At 41.8% G+C, this 12,476-nt stretch overlaps 1 protein-coding gene across 1 annotated transcript in view; it reads left to right on the top strand.

The window, feature by feature from the left end:
• GABRG1 (gamma-aminobutyric acid type A receptor subunit gamma1) overlaps nucleotides 1-12,476 on the top strand; it is an 83,538-nt gene that overhangs the window by 20,620 nt on the left and 50,442 nt on the right. The window contains exons 2-3 of the mRNA XM_050895552.1: nucleotides 4,678-5,280; nucleotides 5,811-5,881. Coding sequence (XP_050751509.1) covers nucleotides 4,678-5,280; nucleotides 5,811-5,881 — 674 coding nt within the window. The remainder of the gene's footprint in view (nucleotides 1-4,677; nucleotides 5,281-5,810; nucleotides 5,882-12,476) is intronic.

The raw sequence follows: 12,476 nt of genomic DNA, 5'->3' as shown, positions 1-12,476 counted from the left end.
AATAATTTTCTCTTCCCTCTCCATGCACTGGATGACTTTGCTCTCAGCAGGATAAATGCTCCTTACAGAACTATGTGAGTAAGGAGCATGAACTTCCCTCAAGCACAGTAAATGAAGATGGGCCACCCATGAGAGCTAGATTTTCAAAGCTCTTTATGCACTCAAAGTGATACGCAGGCACACAAACCTGCCATCAAGTTTCACATGTTCCTGTCAGGAAAGTAGTTATGTCCAAGAGAAATACAGCAGATGTGTGATGTCAACTACGGAAAATTACACGTGAGTGTTTTTAGGTTCCTCTGTGGTCTTGAACAATTAAATTTTGATGAATCAAAATGCTTTTCAATACTAGACGTGAAGGCTCCCAGGTGAAAAATATAGTGATATTAGCTAGTTTGGGGTTTTTTTTTCCTCCTCCTTCTATTTGGACTTCAGCTTTAAGCATGAAAATCCTTTCTCACGTCATTTTAGATGCATTACAGATTGTAGGTACCTTGAAGTTGAATAGGTGGCTTCCAGACTGGAAATCACAAGCTTGTGCTAAGTGCCTTTGCTCCTTTTACAGTGCCTGAGGGTTAGGTGTATTTGTATGGAATCCAAATCAATTCTTACAACTTTTTGTAAGAAGTTAGGATAAGGGCTGATCTACCCCGGCTATGTTTTAGAGGACTTCTACATTGCATTTGATTATCCTGTTACCTTGCACTCCTCAAACCTGGAGGGTAGAGAAAGATTTCAGATGAGCTTGGGCAGAATTTAGATGCTGAGCTGCTCAAACTAGTGCTCTTCTGGGTGTTTGTATGGGTGCTGCTCTACAGTCCTGGAGAAATTTCACAGTTAAATATAAATGCTTTCCCTGGATCTTTCACTATTAGGTAGCAGCAGAGCTGAGAGTTGAGATGTGATTTTACAGTTAGGTACTTAAAATCTTTACCAAATTCAACCCTTGAATTATTTTTCTTTTTGTGTTTGCCAACATACTATCACTTCCCATTTTGTAATTAATTTTCTATACTCTGATGAGTTAATCAGTATTCTCTATTTTTTTTCTATAGACTTAACCAAACTGAAGCTTTCATCTGTAAATTTTTCTATTTCTTGTTTTTAAAACCATTACTTCAGTGAGGAATCGGTTAAACAAAATAATCTCAAGAGCAGATTCATAAGAACTCACGATTCATCTTTTTAACGTGGGAAGTTAACCACTCTGCCGGTAGTCTCAAGCAGTTTCTGAAAGATGGCATTACTGTCCTACTCACCCCATAACTATGCAGCTCCTTTAACAAATAACTGATAGACTTGAAAAAGTTTTGAAAGACAGTGAATTATGTAGCCCTGTTCTTCCATTGACGGACTCATTAAAGATGATTGAAGAAGTTAGAGACAGTGGTTTTCCTTTGCAGAAGGCATTCTGGTTTGTGCCTCTTTAATAGCGATTTGAATCCTACAGTTTTGCTTGTACATTAACATTTTTCAATTTGCTGTTTCTGAAGTGATGCCTAGCAGGTCTGAAATGCCACTATTGACCCGTTTCTTCACCTCTGTGCTTTTTTTTAAAGACAGCTCTCCTACTCTTAGCAGGAGAAGATGATTTTAACTGAGAATTTAAATATTGTTGTTAGGTCAGCTCCTCCCGTACCAAGTGGCTGATGAATATCAGCAGGCCTTAGTAGCTACTGTCCTTTAGTTTATTATCCTGCATCAGCATCTCCTTCTTCTGACACTCATCTAGGTAATTTCCCCAGCTTTTCTTCAATATGCTCTTTTCCATTTTGCAGTTTTCCTTTATTGCTTCTTTTGTTCCTTAGGAATACAGACAATCTGGGATGATTTCTTTTCCCTCAAGTTTTCTTCTGGTAGTTAAAGAATTTTTATTATTTTTGTTTCCTGTTTGCTTTTCAAAATTTTTATACCTATTTTTCGTCTAGTATTTTACTTGCTCATGGAATAATTTCTTCTCTAGTTTTGAGAGGGATGGATTTCTATTGTTTACATTAAAGTACAAGGAAAATTCAGATTTGGGACTATCTGAAACCAGCTTGTCCTGATATCATCCTTAGTCTTGTGTCATTCGAGAAATCTCATTGGTGCTGATTTTATTTTAAATTATTTTTAATTGCACTTTTATGTGCCTTAGCATTCTAAACGCAGAAATCAAATGAAAAATTTTATTTTCTCACTATTCATGCTACATGCTATTTTAGCTGTAATCCTCCACCTCTTTCAGTGCTAGCAAGCTGCTGGACCTACATAGGGGTGCAATTAAGTGTTTTTAAACAGATGCTCCAAACTGCTTACACAGAAAGAAGATGTCTTGTAATCCTGTAAGTACCCTTAAACTTCTTATGTCAAACTTTCTCAGTAGTCACATTAATTACATAATATATTTCAGTGATAGGATGAAATTTTACAGACTAGTAAAGACTTTTAATGGCTCCATAAACATCAGAATGCAAAGGCATAAGAAGAGTTCATTGCATATTTTGCAAAATGCAGTCAATTTGACAGATCAATCCATAATAAACCTTAGGACCACGGCTATTTTCAGGGCAAAATGACTTCCCGGAGAGAAAGAGACTTGGGGACGGGCTGTGCTTATTTTCTTGCTCAGAGGGACAGCAATCCTGCTCTTTGGAGCCAGTGCCACCAGCTGCAGCAGGGGAGCTGCTTCTGCACTTACTCTGTAATAAAGGCATATTCTCTCCTCTGAGCTCATGCCTCTGCCATCATGCTAGGACGCTGCCTGCTGTGTTAATCCACCAATAAAGAGACCCCAGGTCATACAATAATATGTGCCTTTACCTTCTGCCAGTACCCCCAGGACTGGCTATTAATTTTCAAGGCGTTGAATTTTCACTTAATGTACCGCAGCTCTCTGAAGTGTGGAGAGTTTCTTTAACTGTTAAAGCAGCTGTAAGCTGTATATATAAAATAATAAGCAGGCAATGACATGTAAAGAAGCAGAAGAACCCAAAACAAAACACTGCCTTTCATCGGAATAACCACTGAATGAGGGAGTATTTACATTTCTGTGCAGTTACATCTTGACTCAAAGGATGATGATGATGACTATAAAACGGTTTGCTCCTTACGCCAAGAATCACACAGCGCAGGTTACTCCAGGAGTGCCCCATAGAGAGCTGCAAGCAGGGACATCTCCGGGGCCAGGGAACTGGGTTGGGGAGAGATTCAGGGGCCATCCGACCGTGAAGCCGTGCAAAGAAATACGCTTTATTTAAGCGCTAGTCCCGCCGGGACGTAACCGCCTGTCCGCACCGCGGGGGGAGAAGACTGCAAGCGCGGAACCTCCGGCGCGTCTCCGCCACCGCGGTTGCTTTTCCTGCCTCGGGTTTGGTTTTGGTGGGGGGTTTAGGGTGTGGGGTTTTTTTGGCTGCTTTCCCCCGTAGGTCTCCCGAGAGAGGCAGGAGGAGGCAGCAGCAGAGGGGAGACAAGGGGGGGGTGGGGGTGGGGGGGGAGGAATAAAAGCGTTTAGCATATTGTAGCAAGCCCCGGCTCATTTTACAGCGCAGCACCGCGGATCGTCCGCTTTCCTCCCCCTTCCCCCCCGGGGGCGCTCCGCGGCCGCGCAGAGCTGCCTGCAGCCTCCGAGCTTGCGCGACTCCCGTTTCTTGGGTGCGCGAAATTCCCGCGGTTGCACTTGCGCGCCAAGCATGCCGCCTGCCTCCAGCACGGCTTTGGGGACCGCGGTTGGAAGGGTGGGTCCCTTCGCCTGGGGACGGGCGAGGCGCTGGAGGATACCCCCTTCCCCGCGGCTGGTGCCGCCCTCCCCAAAATCGCGGTCGTGCCGGACGCGGGGCCGCGCAGTCCCCGCGGGTGTCCGCGCTCATCCCCCGGCGCTTCTCCTCCCGGCTGCGGGTCTCCGCTTGGCAGGGCCGAGGGGCTGCTTCTCGGATCGCAAGCCGCCCTCTGAGTAGCTTTAAAAATAAAAAGATTTAAATATATATATGTAGCTTTAAATATATATTTAACATTTTATATATTATGTATATTTATATATATATAAGATCTATTTTATTTCCCTCTTTGGAGAAAATAGTAAATCAATGCCACCCTTTCTCCCAAGCATGTTTTCCTTCTAGTAAAGGAGGCTCCACCTCTACTAGGGATTGATTCGCCCAGCAGTTTTTAGGATAATTTATGGAGCAACCTGATGAGCCTATTGGGCGAGTTGCTCGGTCCTTGTAGAGTGGGTTCCTACCTGTTTGGGTGTTTTATTTTATTTTTTTTTTTTCCCCTTCCCTTCCCCTCCCCTCCCCTCCCTCTGCCTGCCGTGTGCCGGGGGGGGGGACGGTGGGATTGTCAGGGTCGCTATTCCCCAGCCTCTCCGGAGAAAACTCGGGGAAGGGAGAGCGCCTTCACGCTCATGGATGCGTGGGGGGGGCCCGCGCCCCGCTGGAGCCGCCGCCGCGGGGCCCGGCTACTGCTGCTGCTGCTGACCGTGCGGCTGGGGAGCGGGTGAGTACGGCGGGGACCCCCGCACCGGCCCCGGCCGCCCGCACCCTCCCGCCGGGTCTCGGCTACCTGCGCATCGCGCCCCGAGCTGAGCTCGGGGGGCGCCGGACGGGCTTGAGGAGGGGGAAGCGGGGAGGGGGAAGGGGGAAGCGGGAAGGGGACGTGCTACGCGCCGCGAAACTTAAACAAATTTAAAGGTTCCAGTGCTCCGACGGCGGCTCCCGCGGGCGGCTGCGGGTGAAGCCGGCACCGGCAAAGTAAAACTTCAGCCGCATCCCACTTGTTCGCTGAGCGAGTTGGTGAGTCCGGGCTCAGCTCGGTGCTGGGAAAAACGCGTCGTCCCCGTCCCCACCCCCCACCCCCGCTCCCGCAGGGGGGCGGCGGGGCCGGACCGGGCCGGGGGGCAGCCCGGGGCAGCCGGCTGGCGGGGGAGCCTGCGCCCCGAGGAGGGGCGGCGGTGCGGGCTGCCGCCCGCCGCAACCAGCTCCCCGCAGCGCCGGCACCTCCCCGCCGCGGTGCCTGCCCGTCCCCGCTCGCTCGCCAGTTGCTGCTGGGAGAGGAGGCTGGAGTTTCGCTGGCGGGCGGCTGCGGCGCTGATGGCCGCTTTGGAAGAGCCTGGTCCAGCAGTTGGTGGTAACGTGGGGGCACTGCTCGGCGTGCTGGTACTTTTTCTCCGTGCTGCCCGCGCGGTGGGGCATCCTGCACGGCACCGGCTGGTGCCTCTGCAGCCCTCGGGAGTGGGATTGGGCCCACGCGTGGGATGGTGCCGGGCAGCTGCTCAAGTCCCAGAAGTTGGAAACGTGCATTGTAAGGGAGAGTTACAAAATTGGTCTGAAGGGCTCTGAAGAAACAACAGTTTGGTACTGCTGTGTAAATGTGTTACCAGTACCCATAACAACTTAACGAAAAGCAATCTGATCCTTCAACTCCATTAATAATTCAGAGCTAATGTCAACCATTCCACAGGTTATACTCTTATAAAAATCACAAAGCAGTACTGAAAGGGTATTTGACTGTTGCCCAGTGTGTCTTGCTTTTTAATGATAGACCAAATTATCATTCTAACAGGATATACCAAATGTGTAGTATAAAGGCTGGCAAAAAAAAAAAAAAAGAAAAAAAAATCTATTGAACATTTTTTAAAGTCTGTCAGACTCTAGACCCCTTCCCCATACTGAATGATGGATTTATCAACCTGTGCGAAGTGTGTTGATCTCAGCTCATCTCTCATCTTCAGAAGGCTGCTGTGTTATCCTAGTCAGAAACATCACTGGTTATACTTTTCTTAATCTGTGTCTTTTAAAACCGTGGTGTATTATGGAAATATTTTTCAAAAGCATTGATGGAAATTGTACCAGTGCAGCTGTGCATCTTCAGAATGTTTCTTAATGAACATATTGTACCTCAGGTATGAAAGAAATTATCAAGTGGTTTGAGACAAAAGAATACGCAAGCTAATTTATCAGTTCAAAGACTTAGTTACAAAGGAGGAGGACTAGCTAAAAAAAAAATTGTAATTTTTTTTTGTTTGTCAAAGTGTGGTTGTGATTACAGGACTAGGTGTAGATTGTTAAGTATACATCTCATTAACAGTAGCATTTATAAATAAGTTGATAAGAAGTCATCAGTGAGAAAAAGAGGTAACTTACATGCATTATTTTATTTTGTGTTCCAAAACATCTCAGATAAAATGGAACCTTTGGTATAAATATCCATGTATCTGAATCAACTATTTTCAGTCTTGCCTTTCATTCAGAGGCTACATGGGAAAATGGTGGTTGAGAGATTTTTCTTTTTTCCTTTTTTTTGTTTTTAAGTGACCACAAATGGACATGTTTTTCAGATCCTAATTCTCTGATATGTAGTGCATTACAACTCAGGAGTGTTTGCAGAGAGCTCAGGAGCTCTAGTGCCCTTTAGCAGCCTGCCACAAAGCAGGATGGAGATACTATTTTTCTGCTTCTTTGGATGCTTTTCTGTAGTTTCAGCCCAAGCTTTTTCTTGAAGTTCAAAGTAAAACACAGAAGTAATGCTTTTCTTGAGAACAGACCAGGTTGCACCAATTCTAGCTGTTTTTCTGAAAACATCTTGCAGGAGCCAACCCACCTTTTCAACACATACTTTTAAGAGGTTGCAAATTGCATCACTTCTAGTATGCATTTATACACAAAGTACTTTGTGCTGAGTGTGAGTAAATTTACTTCAGATGCAACAAATGGAGCTAAAGCCTAAGCTAGGACTTTGGAAGTTGAGTCCAACCAAGAGTTTACACTTTCAATATACTGCCCCAAAAGCTGTAGCGTGACATTAGACTGAACTTCCTTCACCGAAGGGATTCATTGCAGTTGAACTCTGTCCCATAAAGCAGTTGTTTTCCCCCAGTTCTGCACATGCAGCACAAACAGACCAGAATGGCCAATACACTTGATGTAACTTCATGAGTCAGTATGTTGAAGGACTATTTTTGTCAATAGCTGACATCTCTTCTGTAGCAGAAATTGGGCTTTGAGCCTTTCTATAAGGTATGCGCAGGAAAAGAGTAGTTACCCAACAGTCACTGCAGTCCTAAATGTTCGGCAAACCCATTATTCTTGTTGAATTCAGATAAATAGATAATTCATAGGGAGAGTATAAGAGCTGACAATATAATTAAAATTATTTCCATAGTTCTAACCATACAGGTGCAGCATAACTGTAACATTTCTTCTAGTTTATACTGCTTTAAATGGTATGTGCTGGTCAGCATCCCTAACAGTATATGGTAAGCTTAACTGAATTTTGGCCATATCTTCCCTTTAGTTTTGTAACCTGATGTCCTAAAAAGCAATTATAAATGCTCCATTGTGATGTAACTGTCAGCAGGTGCGAATGTCAACTAATATTTTATTTTCCATTTCAAAGTATCTTTTAGGAAAATACTTATGTAATATGGCCTATGTTTTCTTCTCATATAAATTCCTGGATCAGAGTTAAGCCTGTCAGAACAACATGGGTTTCTTAATGCTTGATAATAGTGATTTACTGTTTCATTTGAACATATGTGATGTTTATTCATTATTATCCTCACTCTTATATACTTTGTTCATGATGTGACAGTGAAGAACTTGTTATTTAGCAGTCCCAGTGGTTTCAAATACAATTTATTTATTAAAAGTTTATTAATATTTTCTTTTGTTAGTATAAAGTTTAACGAGACATAAATATTGAGAAATACTTATATTCTTTGCACATAATTTTCTTACAATGGATTTAAAGGAAACCTTCAAACCATGGCAATCCATTACAAAAAAGGCTCTCATAACAAATTGAACTACATTTTCAATTACTTTTAACTTTCTGTTTGTTAAATATGCCTGATGTTAAATAAGAGCACCCTTGCTACCGATTCAAGCCTTTCTGAGCCAGATACAAAAGGTTACAGGTGAGCACTTGTTGACTGTGGTCAACTTTTTTCTGCATACATAAGTCTGGCCACAGAGTAAATTACAAGGGGGTTGGGGGATCTGTGGTTTTTCTTTGAAGCTGTAGACGAACTGTAATAATCTGGGTCAAATACAGCACCTAGTTTCTATGGCCAGTAGGTAGGACTACTTAAATGGACTTGGCATATGCACTGTTTGGAAGTGAGTTGCCTTGGTTTGTGCTGTCATATATATACACTAAAAAAGTCATGTATGTTGAACTCACAGAAGAACAAAGGTGAGCATCTCCCAAGATGGACAAAGAGCCACTTTTGTAGTACCATTCATGAGAGAAGAGTAGTAGGGCTTTTTGAATTACCTGCATAGCCCTTTCTTGCATTGCACACTAAATTGAGCATGTAGTTAGGTAAAATAACAATATCATAACTCGTTAGGTAAAAAGCAGCAGAGAGAAGTGATAATTACAAATGACAGTATGTAGCACGCTGACAGGAACCTTTCAGAGAGTGGTGGATGACAGTGACACTAACTTTTATTTCTTAACAATTTCTCTGAATGGTAATAATTTGTAAGGAGTAATTCAGATGCAATTGAATTAACCTGGAGACAACACGGAAGTCCTGATTTTGCATTTTTACACATGCAAACAATTTTAATAAGGCTGAAAATAGCGTGGTGAGTTCAGTGGCCTACCAGCCTATGTAAAAACTTGATTCTACATATCTAAACTTAAAATGGTAAATCATGCAACAACACTGAACTAATAGAGGTAACTGGAGAGATTAGAAAGGTCATCAGGAGTTGACCAGAACAGAACTTGCTTCAAAGAAGAGGGAAATCTCAGTGATATGGCAAAGATGGAAAGAAGTAGTTTCTGCCTCTGCTTCTGCAGGGCAACCTCAGGGTGCAGACCCATGGCTGCAGCTGCTCTTCAGGAATGGAGTGTGGTCTGCAGCCATCTGCTCTTCAACAGGGAAACCAGTCATCAAAGCTCTTCCCTGCCCTGCGTGCCTCTGCCAGGTTTTGCCTTGACAAGAACTCAGAGCACCTCAAATGAATCCTGAAAATTCTTAAAGGAATCAACATTTTGGTGAGAAAACATCCTGCTGTCTTTCTCTTTCCAGCCTAGTCTTTCATGATACGTTGTAGATTATTTGCTCAGAGAAACCTCCTCACCGCTCGGAGGTGAGAAGCTGCAGTGCGGTTATATGCCTAGCGGTTGTTGCAGGATGAATGATCTAGTCCAAAATGAAAATTTTATACAAATCTGTTGTAATCGGCGACACTCTATGCAGAGTGGAAATTTAAATTGAATTGGATTTACCCATGCTACAGTCATACTAACTACTGTTAGAAGTATTTCCCCAGTATATGTAGTTTAAGAGGCAACTTGATAGCAGCTTACATTTTCCTCTCAGGTAAGTAAACTGAGCTACTTATATTTCTTTAGAAAATGTTGAATCATTTGTTTAACCATTTTGTAAACCCTTTCCATTTTTTCTTTGAAGAATAGACCTCAAAAATTGGTAGATTATATAAATATTAGCCTTGTTAATGGCAGATACACACAGAATATTACTTCCCTACTACTACTTCATACTGCTGAGATACTCTATCCCAGGATTAGCTCCAGTACTGCTCTGGTGTACCTCATGTTCTTTTTGCTTTCTGCCTTGATCCTCAAACACTTTTCTGCGTCACTGCATTTATCTCTGGTAAGGTGTGAATGGCTAATTCTGTGTTTCTAAATTTATATGCAGTTATTTTTCTTATTTTCAGGAAGACAGACATAGTGAATAGGAAAGATCTGAGGTAACATGAGATACGTCCCCTTTGGATTAAATTATTTGAGGTCTTAAATAGATTGTTAGTCTTTTCATTTAATATGGTTTTCTTCTTATTTAAGGCAGTGTACCATGAGGATTTAAGTCTTATTATTATTAAGTCTTATTATTATTAATAGAATATTATGGTCCAATTTGTCTTTCAGAATAAAGTTCAGCTGATTGGAATTTATATTAGGAAAAAGTTATAGTATTAAGTATTAATTTAGGTGGCTAACTGTCACTATAAATCATGACAAATTTCTTTTCTTCATTGTCCAATGCCATGTTTACATGACAGAATAAATTATGTAGATGTTTTTAAAAATAAAGTACCCTCAGTGTTTTCCCTGGGGGAGAAAGGTACTTGATCTCACCAGCATACAGCCATCGAATACGTACTGGATTGTATCAGACCTGCTGTAGGTGAGCTATGGACTTGTGCCTTAGGTTCTTGCTTTGTCAGTGAGGGCCATCCAGCTGATGGCCTGCAGGTTGCATCCAGCAGGGGACAACTCTGACAGCCATAAATTTTAGTCACCATCTGACAAGAGGTGGAATACTCCTGTTGTAAAAGATATGTGTTATATTTAATACACAATAAATTATGGTGGAGAAGACATAATTTTGCTTGCAGAGAGAGAGAGACAGCAAGCTTTTTATTACATGGTTTAGGTATTTACATTAGGCCTTAAGCAGTATATTCACCTCTTTGTACAATTATTCATTAACTTTATTGACCTTTGGATTAGTCCATAATTGCCTAATGACAGTTACACTAAAATTTCAGTAGAACCCATTCACCCTATTTCTCTTGGGGACATATTGTCATTGCCGAGTTATTGTAGTTGTATGGCTTTTTCTATGATTTTAAGCCAGATTTGCCTATATGCCACAGTCGTGGTGCGCAGTTCAGTGCAAGTCTCTGCTTCTGTTGCTACTTCAGTCTATACATATTTCTTTGCCTCCTGTGGGAGGAGACTGATACCTGCTCACATGTGTACCACAACTTGGAATTATTTCAAATAAGATTGTTTTTGTGAAGTGCTGTAGTAGATTCCTAATTACCTGAAGATTTTGCAGGAAAATTGCAATGAATTGTGTTAGAACAAATATTCACATGAATATGATGAAATACCAGCAGCTTAAATGACTGAAAATACCTTATAAAGGAGAGCTCATTTTATATATTTCTTGAGATGCTGGTGACATTGTAAAGTAGAAATCTAACAAAGTTGACTTTGTGATTTGGTGAATGTTGTAGTGACTGTGGGATGACATTTAATTAGGGTAACTGCTTTTTATTGAGGTTATGGTTCTCAGTATCCATTTATATTAGGTTTGTTTTAAGTCTAGTTCCACTATGGAAAGTGTTTCTTGGATCAAGACACTTAACCCATCAACAATATATCAGTTCATTCTGAACTTGATGACAATTAACCTTTCATCAGTCAAGTGTAGATAGAGATCTGCAGTCTCTTGAATGGGGTGCTGACATGTGGCACATGGATTTATGTGTGTCTGTCTTTGTGTGATGATCCTAGTCTGAAACTCCCAGGAGATCTGATACTGCCGTGTTTAGTACGTTTCAGATATCCAGAGAGGTGATGCCTTTTCATCATCATGTCCTTCCTTAACAGTTTGGGGATATTTTGTCCTTTATTTAATACCATTTGTCCCTTTTCAGATATATCTACTTAGGCTCTATAATTTGCTGTCATTATCCTTTTATCTTCTGTTCTCTGAATGTTCATTTATTCCCTGCTGTTCGGTCTGGAATAACAGTGGAATATGGCTGTTTACATTTTAATTATTTGATTGCATGGTCTGGCCAAAACCACAAACAAGGTAAAACTTATCAACTGAGAAGATAAGACTTACCAATTTACATTTCTAGGTTTCATTCAAATCCATCTGAAATAAATCTCCCTAAGAATTTTAGTAGGTTTAGACTTCAGTTTCAGTCAAGACAGTACAGATTATCCTAAAGCCTACTGTATCTTCCTGATAAATTTTATTTTTTGTTGCATGCAATGGCTGGAAGGTTTTCCTCAGAAGACATTTTGTAGAGGAAGATGAATACGTATTTGTCTAAAAATTTTACAACAACAAAATGCTCTTGATCTCTAAGATCAAAATATAATTGGCATAAGGGCGCCTACTAATTTTTCAGCTAGCATTAGAAATGTTTGTACTAGAAAAAAGGAAGGACCTAATTACTAAAGATAATAGGTACTTTCAAGTACTTTCCTCGGCAAAGAACTGCTTTAAGATATTGTAGTAATGATTTTCTCAGAACAGAGGAAGAGGTGTACTTACACTGCGAATGTGGGTGTTACAATCGGTAAGTTACCCAGTTTTTGTAAGCCAAAACAAAACACACAACACATTCTACAAGTCTGTAATCAGAACGTGGAATAATTGATGTGAGGAAAGAGAAGTGAGAAGTGTGTCCTATTTCCTTGCTTGTCTGGGGCGGAAGAACTGCTCAGAACATCAGGAATAACGATGTTAGCATAGCCTTTCCTGAAGACAATTTATTTTTTTCCATGTTGAAAGATTGTTTTTACAAAGTTCATATGTTTGCGGGTGGGCTGCTGTTCAGAGGGAGCCAGAGAGGTTCAGGGAATGGGTTGCCAGGAACGTTATAAAATTAATCAAGGATGAGTGCTAAGTCCTGCACCTGGGTGGGAAGGCCCCTCAGCAGGACAGGCTGGGGACTAGCTGGCTGAGGAGCAGCTCTGCCAAAAAGGACCTG

The sequence above is a fragment of the Gymnogyps californianus genome, chromosome 4 (genome assembly GCF_018139145.2).
Source record: "Gymnogyps californianus isolate 813 chromosome 4, ASM1813914v2, whole genome shotgun sequence".
In the NCBI taxonomy this organism is placed as follows: Eukaryota; Metazoa; Chordata; class Aves; order Accipitriformes; family Cathartidae; genus Gymnogyps; species Gymnogyps californianus.
Note: the sequence above shows the minus strand (reverse complement) of the source record. Positions and strands in the feature narration are given on the sequence as shown.